At 52.1% G+C, this 18,279-nt stretch overlaps 1 protein-coding gene across 3 annotated transcripts in view; it reads left to right on the top strand.

The window, feature by feature from the left end:
- Positions 1–18,279, top strand: part of CFAP77 (cilia and flagella associated protein 77) — a 130,490-nt gene that overhangs the window by 100,961 nt on the left and 11,250 nt on the right. For all 3 annotated transcript variants that reach the window (XM_077851187.1, XM_077851189.1, XM_077851188.1), the window contains exons 4-5: positions 151–256; positions 4,590–4,691. In XM_077851187.1, coding sequence (XP_077707313.1) covers positions 151–256; positions 4,590–4,691 — 208 coding nt within the window. The remainder of the gene's footprint in view (positions 1–150; positions 257–4,589; positions 4,692–18,279) is intronic.

Consider the following 18,279-nt stretch of genomic DNA (forward strand, 5'->3'; position numbering starts at 1 on the left):
GCTCCAAGGAACCTGTCTAAAGTCTGATATCAGAGACAGTCTTTGTTACCATCTCTCAGAGCACAGCCCTAAAGGTCAGGTGGGCATCCTTGGTGGAGGGGACACCACTGGCCTTCCAAGACATCAAGCCTCTGCACTTCCTCCCTGCAGGCCTTCCACCCCTTTCTTTGACCTACTGCAGCACCGCTATCAGCAGCTTTGGGTGCAGGAACAGAAGGCCACCCAGAAAGCCATTAAGCTGGAGAAGAAGCACAAGGTACATGTGTCCTCCACTCCAGAACGGCCGCCCTTTGGGAAGGGAGTGGCAGGAGGGGCTGGCCCGGCAAAGCTTTGAGATAAACATCGGTGCATGATTCTCACTGTGGGGGAATGGGGGTAGAAATCAAGCTACTCCGTGCTGTGCTAAAAGGGTCTTGGTGATGATCACGCCCAAACACTACTCAAGCCCCAAAAGTGGAAGATTCTGGCCCGGGTCCTGTGTGCCTCTGAGACAGGAGCAGGACCCAGTGTCCAACTCCCACCTGGGGACTCCTTCCCTCAAAACTTCACATGAGTTTGCTCATCCAGAAATCTGATTTTAAACTAATCTGACCCAACCTTGACAGAAATATGCCCTGTATCATCTGTAAATAAAAGGCTAATAAGGCAGGATCACACATTTTGGGGGTGCCTGGGTGGCTCAGTTGGTGAAGTGTCTGCCTTCAGCTCAGGTCATGATCCCAGGCTTCTGGGACCAGCCCTACATCAGGCTTCCTACTCAGCAGGGAGTCTGCTTAAGCTTCTCTTTCTCCCTCTCCCTCTGCCCCTACCCTTGCTCGTGCTTACTCTCTCTCTCTCTCTTTCTCTCTCTCTCTCTCTCAAATAAAGAAATAAAATCTTAAGAAAAGGGACGCCTGGGTGGCTCAGCGGTTGAGTGTCTGCTTTCAGCTCAGGGCATGATCCTGGGGTCCCAGGATCGAATCTTGCATCAGGCTCCCTGCAGGAAGCCTGCTTCTCCCTCTGTCTGTGTCTCTGCCTCTCTCTGTGTGTCTCTCATGAATAAATAAATAAAATCCTTAAAAAAATTTAAAAACCACATTCTGTTATACTTTAGGAATACATTTTGTTTCAAATTAATGATGAGGCCACATACTAAACCCATTCTGTACATCACGTACATCATTTCCGTGATGTTTGACAAAAGCCCCAGGAGTGGGTATTATTCCTGTTTCCTGGGCATGGAAACTGAGCCTCAGAGAGGCAGCACCTGCACAGGGAAATTGAAGCTTGAGGACAGAACCATGTCCCCATACTGCCACTTGCTAATTAATGGTGTGAGTTGTAGTCGATCCAAACAGGTGGATGTAGTGCTACACAGATTCCATGAGAAGCATGATTGTAGCGTGTCCGGTGGGTGCAGCAATCCAGCCAGGGCTGTCCCTATGTCGTGTTCCATACAGGGAGCTGGGCTGAGCATGCACCCGTGTTCCTGCGCTCTTATTTCCTGAACACCCCAGCAGGCTAAGATCTCATCAGGGCAGGGCGGTTGTTCGGTTTTCATATGGTCAAACTCAAGCTCAGAGGGATTAAGTGACTGGCCAAAGGCATCAGAGCCAGGCCTGGACTCGAGTGTGTGCAGCCCCAGAGTCTCCACTCTTCTTCTTTTATTTTAATTTATTTTTTAAAATTTATTTATTCATGAGAGACACAGAGAGAGAGGCAGAAACACAGGCAGAGGGAGAAGCAGGCTCCACACAAGGAGCCCAATGCGGGACTCGACCCCGGGAATCCAGGATCACACCCTGAGCCAAAGGCAGACGCTCAACCACTGAGCCACCCAGGTGTCCCATCTCCACTCTTCCTAATGGCAAGGTCCCACTCATGCTGGTTATGAGACAGCCTGGAGTTCAGCAACAGGGCAAAGATGTTCTAGAACAAAACTGGGGAGCAGAAGAGTCTTACTAAGGGTCCTGGCACTGATGGGCACAGGGTGTCAGTCTCCCCAGGCCCATGGCCAGCGGCCAAGGCCCCTCCCGCTGTTCTTGGCATCGATAGAGTGCGAGACACCAGCTCATTAAAAAGCAGAGTGTTGTAATAACATTTTAAAAGCAGCCCATGACTAGTTTATTCGTTAATGGCTCAAGAAAGAGTCAACTTACTATGGTAACGACCAGTTTCAGAGGGAGCACTGCCATTACAAAGTGCTTTATAGCTCCAATTTGGTCGTGTTTTTTAATTAGCGGCAATTTCACGGCAACTCAGAGTGTCGCAAATCCATGGAAAACCGGGCTCCCGAGGACACATCTTCTGACTCTAGAGACAACTGTGGCCAGTGCCCCTCCTTGTTCAGCAGAGCACTCTACTGTGATGTTCCCAAGCACTGGTTGGGAACTGGGGCCAGCTCCAGGGGTGTGACTTCGAGTGAGCCACCAACTTGGGATCTCAGTTCCCTCATTGGGGAAAAAAATGGGTCAGACTAAATGCGGCTCCCCCCCCCCATGCTGTCCCCAGCACATAGTAGGCCCTCAGAAACCACTTGTGGAACCAACCCCAGGGTTCTCTTCCTGTTCCAAGATTCTCTGTGGCTGTACATTGTCTAACAAACAGCTGATGAACTCCCAGACCCACAAACACTGGGGCTGAGGTTAATAAGATGACTGGTCTACAAGGCCAAGTTGCCACCATCCAAGGGGAAGCCTGTATCTCCAACTGCTAAGATGTCCTGGGTTTTTGATGGTGATGCCCTCAAGTGAAATCATGGGGAACAGCTTCCATGTAGTGAGTCATCATCTTGGGTCCTTCTGCTCAAAGCTGAATCCAGCAAATCCTACGGCAACCAACCCTGTCAGGCATCAGTGACCACTTCCAGCAGGGAGCCCCACCTCCATTTAGAAAGGGGAAATGAGGTGCTTGTATCCCTCTGATTCTGAAGGCCAGCTTGGTAACTCCTGGCCAGATAGCATCTCTGGTTTGCGGATAGTTTCCAAACTGTTCTAGGAGACAGAGAAGACAGCTAACCCAAAGGGCTTCTAAGTTATCCAGAGATACATTCAATAAAATTAACTTAGGGACACCTGGGTGGCTCAGCGGTTGAGTGTCTGCCTTCAGCTCAGGGCGTGATCCCAGGGTCCTGGGATCAAGTCCCGCATCGGGCTCCCTGCATGGAACCTGCTCCTCCCTCTGCCTGTGTCTCTGCCTCTCTCTCTCTGTGTCTTTCATGAATAAATAAATAAAATCTTTAAAAATTAAATTAAATTAATGTAAATGGGGGTGCCTGGGTGGCTCAGTGGATTAAGCTTCTACCTTTGGCTCAGGTCATGATCCCAGGGTCCTGGGATCAAGCTCCGAATCAGGCTCTCTGCTCAGCGGGATTCAGTGGGGTGGTGGCATCTTCAGCTACATTTGGGTCAGTTTTTATTGTCAGCTCCTCCTTTTGTGTGCCTCCTGTCACAGCAGCAGCCCTCCTGGGAGAGCGCTGGAAGTTTATCAAGCCCTGCCCTCTGAAGGAGAGACGAAGCACAGCCCCAGTAGAACCCAGGGCAGATACAGATTTTGAGAGACCTGAGACTTCCACACGTTGGAAGTCCTATTTAAGGGGAGTGGGATAGGGGCACCTGAGTAGCATCTGCCTTTGACTTAGGTCCTGATCCCGGGGTCCTGGGATCGAGCCCCATGTCTGGCTCCCTGCTCAGCAGAGTCTGCTTCTCTCTCTCCCTCCACCTCTCCCCATGCTTGTACACTCTCTCGCTCTCTCTCTCAAATAAATAAATAAAATCTTTTAATTTTTTTTCTTTTGTTTTTTAATAAAATCTTTTTTAAAAAAGGGGGGCAGAGTGGGACATACGGGTTCTAGTTATGGAATGAATTAGTCCCAGGGAATAGTCAATGGGACTGTGCCCGTGGCGAGTACCTCATAACCTATAGACTTGTTGAGTCACTATGTTGTCCACCCGAAACTAATGTAACATAGTGTGTGAGCTATACTTCAATTTATTTTTTTTTAATTTTTATTTATTTATGATAGTCGCAGAGAGAGAGAGAGAGAGAGAGAGAGAGGCAGAGACGTAGGCAGAGGGAGAAGCAGGCTCCATGCACCGGGAGCCCGACGTGGGATTCGATCCCGGGTCTCCAGGATCGCGCCCTGGGCCAAAGGCCCACGCCAAACCGCTGCGCCACCCAGGGATCCCCAATTTAAAAAAAAGAAAGGAGAAAGTACATAAAACGTATTACCGTTACAAATTTTAGAGAAACAGAGCCCATGAATAGGACCCCCCTCCAGGACCTTAGGAGGGACCCTGTGCCATGAGGATCCCCCAAAGCTCAAGCTGTATCAGATCATGGGAAATTTACGTCTAGAGCCAAACCAGAAACCAGAGCAACATGCTTGCAACAGCGGGTGGTCCCACGCCTTAGTCCACTGAGCAGTGTGGCCAGGGAAGCAGGTGCAGTGAAATCAGACTCAGAGAAGGGCTGGAGCCAGGAGGAATGTGACCCCTGGGTCTGCAGCACCAGGAATCCCAACCCTCTGCCCTCACCTCCCTTTCGTCATAGCTTGGGCTCCTCCGGGCAGCCAGGAAACCACCTCAGCTCTTCATTTCTCTGGCCTGCAGGTGATCCTGGGGAAGCTGTATGAGACCCGGAGCAGTCAGCTGAGAAAGTACAAGCCGCCAGTGAAGCTGGATGCCCTCTGGCATATGCCTCATTTCCAGAAGGTCAGTCTCGCCTCCAAATGCCCCTTCCCACACCTAAGGTGGATGCCTCTCACTTTGCCTGGTCTTTATCTGTCCTCTAGACAGTGAAATTCTGTGGCCTTCTACCCACTGGTTGGCATAATAATAGATACTATATTATTGCTGCAGTATCTTATATTATCTTACTGATTCTTCGTACTTACTGATGTGGGGGCTGCTGCCATCCTCATTCCCCAGATGGGGAGCATGGCCAATGCTGGCTTAAGTGGCGGCCCTTAGCTGAACTTGGGCCACTGACCACAGAGACTGGGTGTCTGTCTACTGCAGTGGACACTGTCTGAGCCAAACCACCCCCCTCCACTGATGGGGTCATGGGTGCACCACATCCCGCGCTGGGGATTTGACCAGCGCTAAACCTCCTTGCAGGATGGCATTCCTGGGGCAAGGGGAGCAAATGTCTACTAGAGGCTGACATAAGGGGATAGCACACACCCGGAGTGATCTTAGCACCCACCGTGCCTCAGCCTCAGAACTGCACTGGTGCTCGTTAGGCCACGTAGCCCTGTACCACCCAGAGTGGGATCATCTTCAGGGCCTTTTAGTAGGGGAAGAGCAGTGTGAGAGCGAGGTGCGATATCCAGAGGAGGGGAACTGGGAGACTTGGAGACAGCAGCTTCTGAGTGGGAGGGGAGCCGCACATTCCCAAGTCGGGCCCAGCGAGTCTTTCTAGGGGCCACAGGGACACGCCTGGCCCTAGGAAGACAGCTGGACAAAGCAGCGTTCCTGGCCAGCCCAGCCCACCCGTGGTATTGAGTTAAACTGCAATTTGGACAAAGAAGGGGCCAGTGCCTTCCTGAGCCTAATGCAATCGAACAAGCTGCCGAGCTTCATGGAGAAGCCTGCTTGCCCCCCGATGTGGCCTTTTGCATCCTGCCCAAGTGGCCTTTGTCAGCATATGTCAGTGACCATTCACCTGGCGCCCGTCAGCCCGTATCACCCTGCACATGAACGTGACTGGGCACTGAGCAAGAGGCACCAGGAGTCCTTGCCCACGTCGCTTTGTTGCTCCTCCACCCTGGCCTGGTGGTATGGCTCGGTTCTGGTTTCTCTGTCTCCCCCAATTTCCTGCCTTTTTAACCACCTTCCTCCCCCCACTCCTCTCTCCACAGCCTCCTTCCAGGCCCCTCCTCTGCAGTTTTCCCTCCTTTGCTCTTTTTACTCTGATTTTATTCTCTGATTTTCCCTGGGAGGCTGCCCAGGGAGGGATGGGGACCCAGCACTCTCTGAGCACCAGAGGCCCTCTGCAGCACTCTGCTCGATGGTGTCACCTCTACTCCTCAGCCCTAGATTTAGAAGCCACTGAGCCACTGAGGCAGTGGACAAAGGAGGGATCGGGGGGCTTGGGCCAGTGGAGCAAGGAAAGGGCCCCTACCCTTATGCCCCCAGATCAGGAGAGCATGTCCCCCAATCTGATGTCCCCCAATCTGATGTCCCCACGGTGGCTGGCCCAGAGTCCGACATGAACCAATCAGCTTCTATTTTCAAAAGCGGGACTTTGACTCAGCTGTGCCTGAGTTCTTCTATTCTAGACTGCTGTTATTGAAACACGGTCAGGAGCAACAGGAGGTAGCCTGTACATGCCACCCTGTGATTGGGTGCCAGGCATTGTGCTAAGTCATCTCTGTGCATTATTAGGCTTCATGTTCAGAACGAGTTCCCCCCACTGCTTCGTGGTATGGGGGTGGGCAGAGTGTGCTGTCCTCCTCCAGTGAGAGGGGTGGTGGGCCTGGAAGTCTGGTTCCTCTGACCATTGGCCCCAAGCTCCAACACCCTGCACATGGTGCCATAGAAACAATGAGAAAGAATAAACATGCAGGCCCCAGGATTCATAGGACACTTTTCATCTTTCTGGGGATGTTTGCGGGTTCCTCTCCGGGACTCTCAGAGCAAGGCTCGTCCCTGGGCGCCACTGTGTGCAGCCTGGCAGAGACCCTAGCCACCTCCCCCACAAATGATGGCTTTATGAATACAACACTTAGCCCCCTACTTTTAGGAAACACTACCAACAGGATGTGTTCGTTACTCTCACTGTGCACCCAGCACTAGTCACGCATGGTTTTGTAGACAGGATGCCCCCATTCAACTGGCGTGGAACCTGAGGGTCAGCTGAAGGGACATGCCCTATAGGAAAGGGTCCCAGATTCAATCCAGGGCCGCAGAAGCCCGGGGCCTCCTGAGGATCCTACCCTCACTTCTGGCTGCACCCTGGCAGGTGGCCTCTGCAGCATCTCCGGGCTCCTCTCTCCCCTTCACAGTGTGCGTCCTCATTGCAATTAATTAGTTAAGTGGGCAATTAGTTGTCCATCTTCCCCAGCAAAACGGGAGCCCCCAAGGCCCATGCCTGTTGTCCTTGGACCCTCATGGTGTCCCCAGAGCCCCGCACCCAGTGAGTGGTCATTGAATGTCTCCGTGAAGAATGAATGAAGGGGGAGATGGAATGAATGAATGAATGAATGAATGAGCGGTACAGCCCAGGACGGGAGAAGAATTACCAAGCCTTTCACCGAGCCGCTGACAGCCCTTTCCCAACCTGAGCATCCTGGTGCCCCCCACCCTGGCCACCCCCACCGGGTCCAGGCTCAGGAGGGCCAGCGCGGGTGGGGGCCGTGGGGGGCTACTTGGCATCCTGCACGAAGCCCCAGGAGGGTCTTTGTCTGTGCCTCGTGTCTGTGTTGAGCCGTCGCCCCCCCCTCACCCCCCAGACCCATTATGAAAGGGAAAAGCGCTCCCAAAAAAGTTGAACCTGTCACAGTGATGGATAACCTAAATGGACTCTCCCCGCTCGCGAACAGATGTCGCCGCTGAACCCTGTCAGAAATAATTAAACACCTCTCACGTGGAAAAGCAGCAGGCAGGGGCGGGCGGCCCGCTCCTTGCGCCGGTGGACGCCGGGCGAGCTGGCTTCCTGCACCTCGGCCCGCCCTCTAGGGGACCAACCCCGGCCACCAGGGGCCACCCAGAGCCGGCCACCTGCGGCACCACGTGGCCGGAGGTGAGGAAGCACCCCGTGGGCGGCCGGCGCCCGTTCTGCTCTGTGCCGCCAGCCACCGCACGGATGGCCGTGTCCCAGAGACTGGGTAGGCGAAGAGGCTCTCTGGGCCTCAGTTTCCTCCTCTGGAAGTGAGCGCTAGCACAGTTCTTAAGGGCGTCCTCCAACCTAAGGCCTCGCGGTCCCAGGGTTCACTGATCGAGGAGCCGTGTGGGAGGGGGCTTGGTGGCTCCCGGAGGTAGCAGATCCCCAACCCGGAGGGAGCTGTCAGGGGAAATGGCTGGGACCTTTTCCCTCAAGCTCCCATTTGGGGGACGGGATGTGAGCTCACCGCCTCCTGTCCCTGAGTGAAGGCACTGCTGGGCTTGCAGCCGACACCCTCGGTACCCAGTGGCAACAGGGCTCGTGCCCTTCGCAATGCGCCCGGGGGACAGGGGCGGGGGGGCAGCCAGCGGGGAGGGACCCCGCGAGCTATGTCTGGGTGTGCATGTGACTCGGGGCAACCCTGCCACTCCCTGCCTGTCACGTGGCTTTACCCATCCAAGACCCCGTTCCCTCTTCTGAAGATGAGGGTGGCAGAAGGATTCGATGTATACATGCAGCAGGGCACCTGGACTCTATTAAGGTGCCAATAAATGGTATCTGCCCTGGGGAAGGTCCTGGTGGTCATTCATTCACTCACTCATGCATTCACAAATCTTGTCGAGCATCCTTGCACCAGACCGGGTTCTCAGTCCCTCCTGAATTCACAAGTGCTCTGCGCTGCTGGCCGTGCTCGGTTTCCCGCACTGGCTGCTGGTGACTGGCAAGAGGAAAAGTGAGTAGATGGACAGAGGGGTGTACAGCTAGATGGGGAGGTTTGGAGCAGCTCCACTCCCTGGTGTCCAGGGTTCAAAGCCTGAAATGGTGGGGAGACCCTAACCTCAGCTGGCAGCTGTGAGCTGGGGACTGGGGGGCAACGTGAGTAACCATACCCCCGTCAACATCATCCTGGTACTGGCTGGCCCACCCTGCTCACCTGCCTTTCTGCAGAAACCTGCTCGGGTTTTCCAGGCAGGGCCCGGAATCCAGGCTTGCCTGTTGGGAGGGGGGATTATTAATAGTCCTAGTCTGAACCCGCACATCGTGTGGCCGCCTGATATTAAGCCAGGAAAAGCAGACGGTTTATCCTTCTTTACAAAGATTGCCAGTGATAATAGCCCAGAGACAGATATCCGGGGGGAGTGCTCCCAAGTATTTATGGCTACACCCCCACAACCGTGTCAGCCCAGACGTGCCAGTAGAGGCAGCTTCCGTATGACTTGAAGGATCCTATACTGACATCGCATAGATAACATATAATCCTGTGAAATAGTATACAGCCACTGAAAATAATGTTTATAGTCCCCTTATTGACATGTTCCTAACACATTACTGGGGAAAGAACGTGTGCTGTGTGGTGCCATTGGCATGGAGGCCCACACACCTGCACAGGTGTCTGTCCAGAGGGAGGGGTCCCCAGGTGGCAGCAGCAGTGACCTCTGGGGTGGGGTGAGGCTGAGTGTTACTTTCTCTGCTTCTCTTTTCTGCATCGTTTGAATTTTTACAGTGAGTACATGACTTTTACAAAACCAATAAGGCTATATTTAAAAAAAAAAACAGATTTGAAAGGTGGGGATGTTATGTCCTTCCTCCAGTGCTTGTCCCAGGGCTCAAGACCCCTTCCGCCCAGTCCCTCCTGAACTCACAAGCGCTCTGCGCTGCTGGCCATGCTCGGTTTCCACCCTAGGTTTCCATCAGGCGCCGAGATCAGAGGCCAGTGCTCTCCCCGAGCAGTGAAGGCAGTTGGCTCCCTGAGTCTGGTTCTCCTTGGCCAAGTCTATGCTATAATTGGAGATCCCCAGCCCATTTTAGAGAGAGGTTTGCCCAAGCATCTCGAGGTCACCTCTCGCAACCGAATACTGTGCCTCTCTCCTGACAGACCTGTCTGTCCTCCCCAGTGCCAATACCCACTGACATTACATAGTCATTCAGTCACTAAAGTATGAACAAATTGACTATATTTTCATTTGGCTTTTGGTTTCAGCCCCACTGCTTTAGAATAATGGCCGAAGCTATTAAACTAACAGTTTGATTTACAAGCTCTTGTGCTCTGAATGCTGGGATCAGACTCCTCTCTTTGTGGAAGACTAACCCTGCCTTGGGTCTCCTGGGCCCCTAGCTCCCTAATAGAACCGGAGATGGAGACGGCAGGAAAAAAATCAGCAGTCAGCCAAGCAGTGACACCCAGAGATGCAGCTGATTAGTGAAAGCTGCTGAATCTAAGAAAAGGATTTTCTTCCCCACCTTTAAGCTCCCTTACAAATCATAGCCGGCTGGAAAGTTAACTCTCTGTTAAACCCCCAGAGCGGGCTCTGAGCCCGTCCACCCAGCTGCTGCCACCTCTCCAAAGGGCTCCAAAGGGCCAACAAAATATGAGCCCTTCCCCGGACAGATGTGTCCAGCCCCAAAGTCACTCCTTCCAAGCCTGGAAAGGACAGATGCCAGATCTGCTGCCCCTCCCCGAGGTCCCCGCACCAGTGATGTATTTTAAGAATCCTGTCGCTCTGCTGCATTGAAATAAGAATCAGCCCATGTTGCTGCGTAGGGCACTGAGCGCAGGGATGGAATGTGTCACACGCGGAAACAGGGCAATAGGGAGAGTGATTCAGAGGTCCTGATGCAGTTGACATTTCTTCCCTAAATACAGATGCCCCCATTATAAATCAGATCAGTATGCAGAAGAGCTGCCTTGCTGGAGAGATGAAAGCGGGGGCCTAATTGGTTTACATAATCTTGGCACCTTGGAGGGACAGAATTTTTAGGCACCTGCTCGTGAGGTGACATTGCTGCTCAGTACTGGCAAGTCACAAAGAGCCAGAGCTGAAGCTCTGGGGACAAGAACAAGACAAAAGTGGTGGTGGGAGGTGGGGGGATGGCAGCAAAGTTTCTGGAACAGTGGGGACGAGTCTGGGTTCCCAGGTCACGGAGGGACAGGTCAGGCATCTATGTTGGGACCCAGAGAAATGGGAGTTTGCACTTCTAACTGGGGAACCCCGGCCTGACTGTCCCCTTAACATTTCCAGTGCCTCAGTTCACGACAGAACACTCTTCTCCCGAGCAGGGGACAAAACCACTTCTATTGGTGTTGAAAATCAACCAGAAAAGAGACAAGACAGCTTGTTTGGCATCAGGCATATATTTCTAACCTCTAGATGTAGCAAAACTCTCACTTTGAATTTGGAGTTGGTGGGGCTCTGGTGGCCCCCAGTTTCTTCTTCCAGCCCATCCCCAAGAGAACAATTCTTGGTGATCTGAAGGGGATCTCCCAGCTTGAGCAGAACTTGGGGCTAAGCTCCATTGCATGCATCCCCACGCACCCGCTTCTGTCACCAGGCACCCACGCAGCCACCATGACAGGACCCAGAGCCACCTAGCATGTGGCCAGCAGCAGGTTCCAGTGATAAACAACCGGAGGTGATTTGCTTCGGTACACTGAGCTTTGTCTAAAGTGCGGGGCAGGACGATCCAAGAGGCTGGTGTGCTTGTATCTCAAAGCCACACGCAAGAAACACGGCCTCCCTGGTGTCCCTCAGAGATGCAAAGGTGTTGGGGAGAAAGTAAGAGGATGGGAGTGTTTCCTGGCCTCTTCCCTTCCTCCACTCAGAGAGGTCCTGGGCAATGATGCGTTAGAGCCCACAAAGGAACATGAGCAGTGTGACCTGAGTCCAGCAGCTGGACAAGCAAGAGGGAAGCATGCCCAAGAAGTTCCTCAGAGGCAGCGTTCCCAACGGCAGTGACAGTGACAACACTCAGAGCTCACGTGTCCAGAGCACCTCGTAGGTGCTTTGAGGAGCACTCTCATTATGTGGCAATGCTCCCCCTCACTCTCCATGGCCAAGAAGAGCCGTGCTGTCTCAGAGATGAAGGCATTGTGGCGGGAGGCCTCAAGTCATGTGCCCCGGTGAGTGGGGGCTTGGGCCCCCTGGCAGGCTGCCCCAGGCCTCAGGCCTTGGTAGAGCTGATAAATACTACAGATCTGAAACTGAGGTCAGGGGCCAGTCGGGGGCTAAATACAGGGCCTGGGAAGGAGAGTGAAGGGCAGTCAGGAACTTGAGTTTTATAGGTGTCCAGAGGGTCGTGGCCAGCCCTGCTCTTGGCTGATTTAAGCCCTTGCAATAAACAAAATTTCCCACTGCCCTGAAAGCCTTTAGACCTTGATAAAGCCCCCGAGCATCTTTTAAATTACAATTTGGCCCCAAGGCCAAAAAGGAAAAAGGTCATTGATCGCAGGCCTGCTGCATGAAAAGGTGGGCATTGGGGGGAGAGCTGAGCCTGTGGGCTCGTCTGCCTCACGACGGCCTCTGCACCTGCACCCATAGCATGGGGACACATAAAGTGCCCGGCGTGGGCCTGGCCAGGGGATGGTCATGGAGCAACACAATCTCTGTGTTGGATGGGGCTTTGGCGTCTGCTCCTACAGATGCACAGGTCTCAGACTTGTCTGTGCCTGGGTCCCCTGAGGAGAACTTTAAATGCAGATTCTAGGTGCCTGGGTGGGGCTCAGTTGGTTGAGCATCTGACTCTTGATTTCAGCTCAGATCATGATCTCAGGGTCATGAGATGGAACCCCAAGATGGGCTGAATGCTGAGTGTGGAATCTGCTTGGGATTCTCTCTCCCTCTGCCCACCCCCAACCCCAGCTCTCTCTCTCTCTCTCACACACACACTCTCTCTCTCTCTCTCTCTCTCTCTCTCTCTTAAAAAAATGCAGATTCCAGAGCCCCTCCCAGGATCCAGGCTGGTGGGTCTGGGGTAGCCGCCAAGCATGCATTTTCAGCATGCAGAGCCTGGAGTTCCCTGGTCATTGTCACTCACTCTGCACAGGGATGCTTAAAGCATATATCTACTGTGGCATGTGGGCGCACTTCCATATGTTTGCTCTGAAGCATGCTGGGGCCTTCCAAAGGAAACGCCTGCAGGAGGCAGGCTCTCATCTGTTAAACAGCCCTGAGGATTATGAACTTCTGTCTTAATCTGTTCAGGCTGCTGTAACAAAATACCATAGACTGGGTGGCTTACATAGCAGACATTGACTTCTTAGTTCTGATGGCTGCATGTCTGAGATCAGGGACCGGCATGGTGGGGTTCTGGTGAGACTCTCCCTGACTTGCAGGAGGCACCTTCCCGCTGTGGCTTCTCATGACAGGGAAAGAGAAAGTGGGCTCTGCAGTGCCTCTTCTTATAAGGGCACTAATCCCATTGTGGGGGCCGCCCTCATGACCTCGTCTGAGCCCAGTTACTTCCTAAAGCCGTACCCTACATGCCATCACACTGAGGGGCAAGACTTCAATGTAGGAATGTTCAGGGGCAGCCACTTCTTTCTCAAGTTCAGCTGAAATCCACCTCCTTTCACAGAATCACCTGCCCCCCCCCCCTTTTGTCTGCCAGTACACTCTCTGCATGGATGCCTAGGCTCTTGACAGTTCCTCCGGGTACAGAGCTCTGAATGCCAGAGGTGGGGTGCTATGAGGCAGTGACAGTGGACTGCCCAGGTGCCATGACCTCTGCCACTTGGTGTTGTATTCTCTACCTATATCTACAGTCATAAAGATTTGTCAACTTGGGGCACTTGGGTGGCTCAATCAGTAGGCATCTGACTCTTGGTTTTGGCTCAAGTCATGATCTCAGGGTCATGAGATTGAGCCCTATGTGGAGCTCCGCGCTCAGCTCGGCATCTCCTTGGGATTCTCTCCCTCTCCCTCTGCTTCTCCCTCCACTCACATTCTCTGTCTCTGAAAGAAAGAAAGTCTTAAAAAAAAAGATTTGTCAGCCTTTCTACATATTTGTGAGTGAGGCTGTGGTTGAAGATGTCTGTCAGTGTCACTTGAATCATTTAATACAAGAATCTATGTGAATATGCCCTGCTTGGGGGCAATCTCAGAAAAACATCACAGTCAGATTTATATCTGATAATAAAAGTAATAATAGTAGCAGCCACTATGTCTCGAATGCTTACTCTGTGTGCCAAGAACTGTCCAGGAGCTTGGCAATGACCCCATGGGATGGAGAATGTGACTCTACATTTTCTTCAGAAAGTCTCTGCTTTATACAACTCTTAAATACTTAATTTCACATCATGCACAATTCATTAGGCCTCTTAAAATCATTTGGTTAGAGACAAGAGACAGTGAAGAAAATAAAGTATCTTTTCTACTCAGCAAAGCAGATGGAGAGGATGTTAAGGATGCCCGTATCTTGGATGCATTTCTAATGGCTGTTACTCTATCTCAGCTCCTAACCCATCCAACAGCCCATCTATCTGTGCTTCTCTCTGTCTGTTCATCCATCCATTCATCCATCTTCCCCTCTGTCTACCCACTCATCATTCTGTCCATCTATCCATCCACCTGCCCGTCTATCTGTCCATCCATCCATTTGTCTGTCCATCTGTCCATGTGTCCATCCATCCATCCTTCCACCCATCCATCTATTCATCCACATAGTCATCTAGCCAAGATTTGTTTAGTTCTACAGAGTGCCCCTAGCAGTCGAGTAACCCCTGTAACTTGAAGTTACTTATCTGTCGCTATTTCCCTGGAACAGTGTCCAGAATGTGGCATAACATCCTCACTGTCTAGCTAAGGACACTTAGCTCCATTCCTATTTCTGAATTGACAGTGTCAGCCTTGTCAACCACAGAAAGGGTCTGTTTCTTCTTAAGAGTTACCCTCCCCGCAAATTCTTCATGCTCATTATTTCAATAAGGAAAAAGGGAAAGACACCAAACCTCACCATGAGTGCCCCAACGCAATGGGCCGTGGACACCAAACATCTGAGTGTGTCCCCAGCTTCCCTGGCAGAAGCACAGGAGTTGTTCAACAGCCGATATGAATAAGCGATAAGGCACCAACGGGCACTGTACGGATGGCTCAGCAAAGGACTTAATTTGCAACCAAGCACAAAATCAAAGACTCTGTCAACCGAGGAACTGTGCGCCCGGATAACCACCTTGCGCTACCTGAGAAAGCAGTGTCAGGTAAATTTCCAGAGAAAGTAATTAAGGAATCCCCATTGTCTAAAACCAACCGCAAAATTTGGAGCTCTGGAATTTGATGCTCGCTGGGGATCTGGTATCTCCTCCCAGCCTGATCCTTCATCAAAATGAACAGCGGAGGTTTATGAGGGGATCGGCTGGTGTGTCTCCCCCTCACTCTCCCAAAGACGCCCCTCCAGCCCCTCATGCTCCTGCAAGCGTTGTCTTGTTGGACGTGCAGTAGGCAGCAAATGAGGTCACTGCTTGTGGGACGGGGGTGAGATTAATATACAAATCTGTAGACCTCTCTGAGATCTGCTAGCGCCAATTAATATTTATCAAGTACCCATGGCGTTCGTGATACCAGGCATCAACATGCAGCACGTACAGTCCCTGGCATCAGGGAGTCTACACTCGGATTCAAAAGCTACACACAGATAGATGCTCCACGTGCTTGGAGGCCCCCACCCTGGTGGGAGAGCCCACTGCGAGTCTGCGTTAATATTTATAGCAGGTGGCCTCTTCCAACGGAGATGATGTAGAATTGTCGGCCGGGCACAGCACCATGGCCTCCGTTGGGGGAGCACTACGGAGACGCCAGCCCAAGTGGCCTCCACTCGGGGGCGTCCGTTCAAAAACTCGAAGGGCCTCAGCAACACACCGCTTTCATTTAATTCCCTCCTTGGCTCTTCCTTGAGCTTAAAATCAAAGACAGGGTCCTGCTGTCCACGGAAGATCAGCCTACCATGACCTCCCAGGTCCCATTCTTAGATGTTTCTGAGTGGGGAGGGTGGGCTAAGCACCCCGACGGACCATCCCGTCTCCCATTGGCAGATGGACGCCTGACGGCCACCTCTCTAAAGAATAGCACCGAGCAGACTCCCATCATCTGGGCTCTGAAAAGAAAAGGAGGCCCCCCCCCCCCCCCCGGCAGCTCTGCCTGTCACGGCATTTGTTGACAACCCCATTGAAAACAGCCTCTACCGCCGCTGTGAAGGCTCGTTCTGTCTCCCATTCACTCCTTGCTCAGACAGTTTTTGAAAGGCGAAGAGTCTGGAAGGCACAGTACCCACCCCCATCCCCCGCCTCTGGCCCATCACGGAGGGAGAGAGGCGTCAGCCTGGGTGAGCAGGGCTGACGAGCCTCCTCACCTGGCCCCACGGTGCACCGCCTCCAATTAAATCAAAATGGCTTGTTTTTAATGGTCTTTTACACTGACAAGTGGGCGATCATTTCGGGCCCACTAGCTGTCAGGGAGCGGAGGCAAATCCTCGGTTGATAATGCCCAATGCTTCCAATTAGGAGCCGAGGCCGCTCCTGGCGCGCTAACGATTCCCCAGCCGCCCCCTAGGCCCCTTTGGCGCTGGTGTTTCTTCTTGCCTCCTCCGCCGCAAATTACTGACACAAAACGGAAGGCCCCTCGTCTCCTCTGCCACGCCAGGCCGGGCCCTGTTGGGCTTAATGAGCCGATGGAAGTTTCGTGGCTCCGGCGCTAAATTCTTTTCTTGTTTGACAGCTGCTCGGCTAAGGCGAGTGTTGACCTTATAAAAGATTTAGTGTTTCTCATTATTTTCTGTCAAGCTTCACAAGTGATGGCTCTGCGGTTATCATTTGCATCCTGGATGTGTGTGTGTGTGTGTGTGTGTGCACATGCACACACGTGCTGGATGGGGGCTCCGGGGTGGAAACGGGGAACGGGATGGGGTCCTGCTCTTCCTGCCTCGCATCTGGCTCCCACACAACAGCTTCCAGTGTGACATTCTTCTTGAGCTGAGCTGTTTCAAAAAGGAGTTGAGAGGCAGAGCCCAGATGATGGATGGTTCCAACGAAGGCATCCAGGGCTCCCGGATGGAGCCTCCGTGGAGGCTCCCTGAGACTGGCTGACCCCAACAGCTCAGACAAGCTGGGCAAGAGGAGGATGGGAGTCAGGAGTCACTGCTGGGGACAGTCTTTGGGCCACACTTTGTTTAAGTTTATTTCAGCAAACAGCACAGCTGACATGGGGCTCAAACTCACAACCCCAAGATCAAAAGCTGTATGCTCTACTGAGTCAGCGGGGCATCCCACGTACTTCGGATTTCATTGGAAGGGACTCCTGCTTAAAGCCATTGCCCGCCAGCTTCCTCCCCCTGCTTTGCGTCCTACATAAGGATGTGGTTTTTAAAAGCAGAACCACTAAAAAAAAAAAGTGGCACATGTTATCCCCCATGACATGACAACAGCAGCACTGGTCAGATCTCACTCTGTTTCTGTGTCGCTGCCGCTTTGGGGCCACTACACATTAACAAGACTCCAGGCGGTCCATGGTGGCTTCTTTGCCAGCCTCCAGCTGGCCTCCCCACTTCATCCCTTTTCTATCTCCATGCCCTCCCCTCGCTCATGGACCCACTGGCCATCCCAGGTAAGGGTGACCCAAGGGGACTTGAAGAAGGAGGCAGAGTTAAGGGCAGATGAGCCGATGGATGTCTTCTTCTCCTGGGGGTTTGAGTCTTTATTCGTCTCCAATAGAGGAGACTCTTGTCATCTCTTAGAGCAAAAACATGGTACCTTCTCTCTCTCATGCCCATGGCAGGCCTTGCCAGTTGATCCCTGCACACTTTTACATGAGCTTCAATTCAGCCTGAGAATATTTTATAACACACAGCCACCATCAATCTATTCGAACTGATATGATATATGAAATGAAGACTGCTCACCGTCCCTGCCTTAGAGGGGCTGTGTAAACAAATTGCTAAGTATCTCCTGAAAGTCCTCCCTTTTATGGTGCATTAATATGATATGTATGTAAGAGGAAACAAATATAACCCACTAAAGGAAAACAGGTAAATTGGATTTCATCAAAACGAAAAACTTCGATGCCTCAAATGATACTAAGAAAGTGGAAAGCTGACCCACAGACTAGAAACAAATATTTGCAAATCATATCTCTGATGCAGCACTTGTATCTATGAATATAAGTATTACCCTTACAATTCAGTAATGAAAAGGTAAATATTCAAATTTTAAACGGGCAGAGGATCGAATGGATGTTCCTCCAAAGAAGATACACAAATGGCCAATAAACACACGAAGGATGTCCAACATCATGAGCCATCAGGGAAACACAAATCAAACCTCAATGAGACACCAGTTCACTCCTGCTAACTAGGATGGCCATGATCAAAACACAAGAGCGTAACAAGTGTTGGTGAGAATGTGGAGAAATTGGCAACCTCCCATGTTGCTCATGAGAATATAAAACGGTGCAGCCACTTTGGAGAACCCCATGGCAGCTCCCTCAAAAGGCTAAACACAGAGTTCCCACATGGCCCAGCGATTCCACTCCCAAGTATCTCACCAAGAGAAAGGAAAACATGTTTCCACATGACAACTTGTGCATGAGTGTTCACGGCGGCATTCTTCATCCTAGCCCCGAAGTGGAAACAACCCAATGTCCATCAGCTGGTGACGGAATAAAACTGTGTAGATCCATACAACAGAACATTATTCAACCATAAAAAGGAATG

Source organism: Canis aureus, chromosome 16, assembly GCF_053574225.1.
Source record: "Canis aureus isolate CA01 chromosome 16, VMU_Caureus_v.1.0, whole genome shotgun sequence".
NCBI lineage: Eukaryota > Metazoa > Chordata > Mammalia > Carnivora > Canidae > Canis > Canis aureus.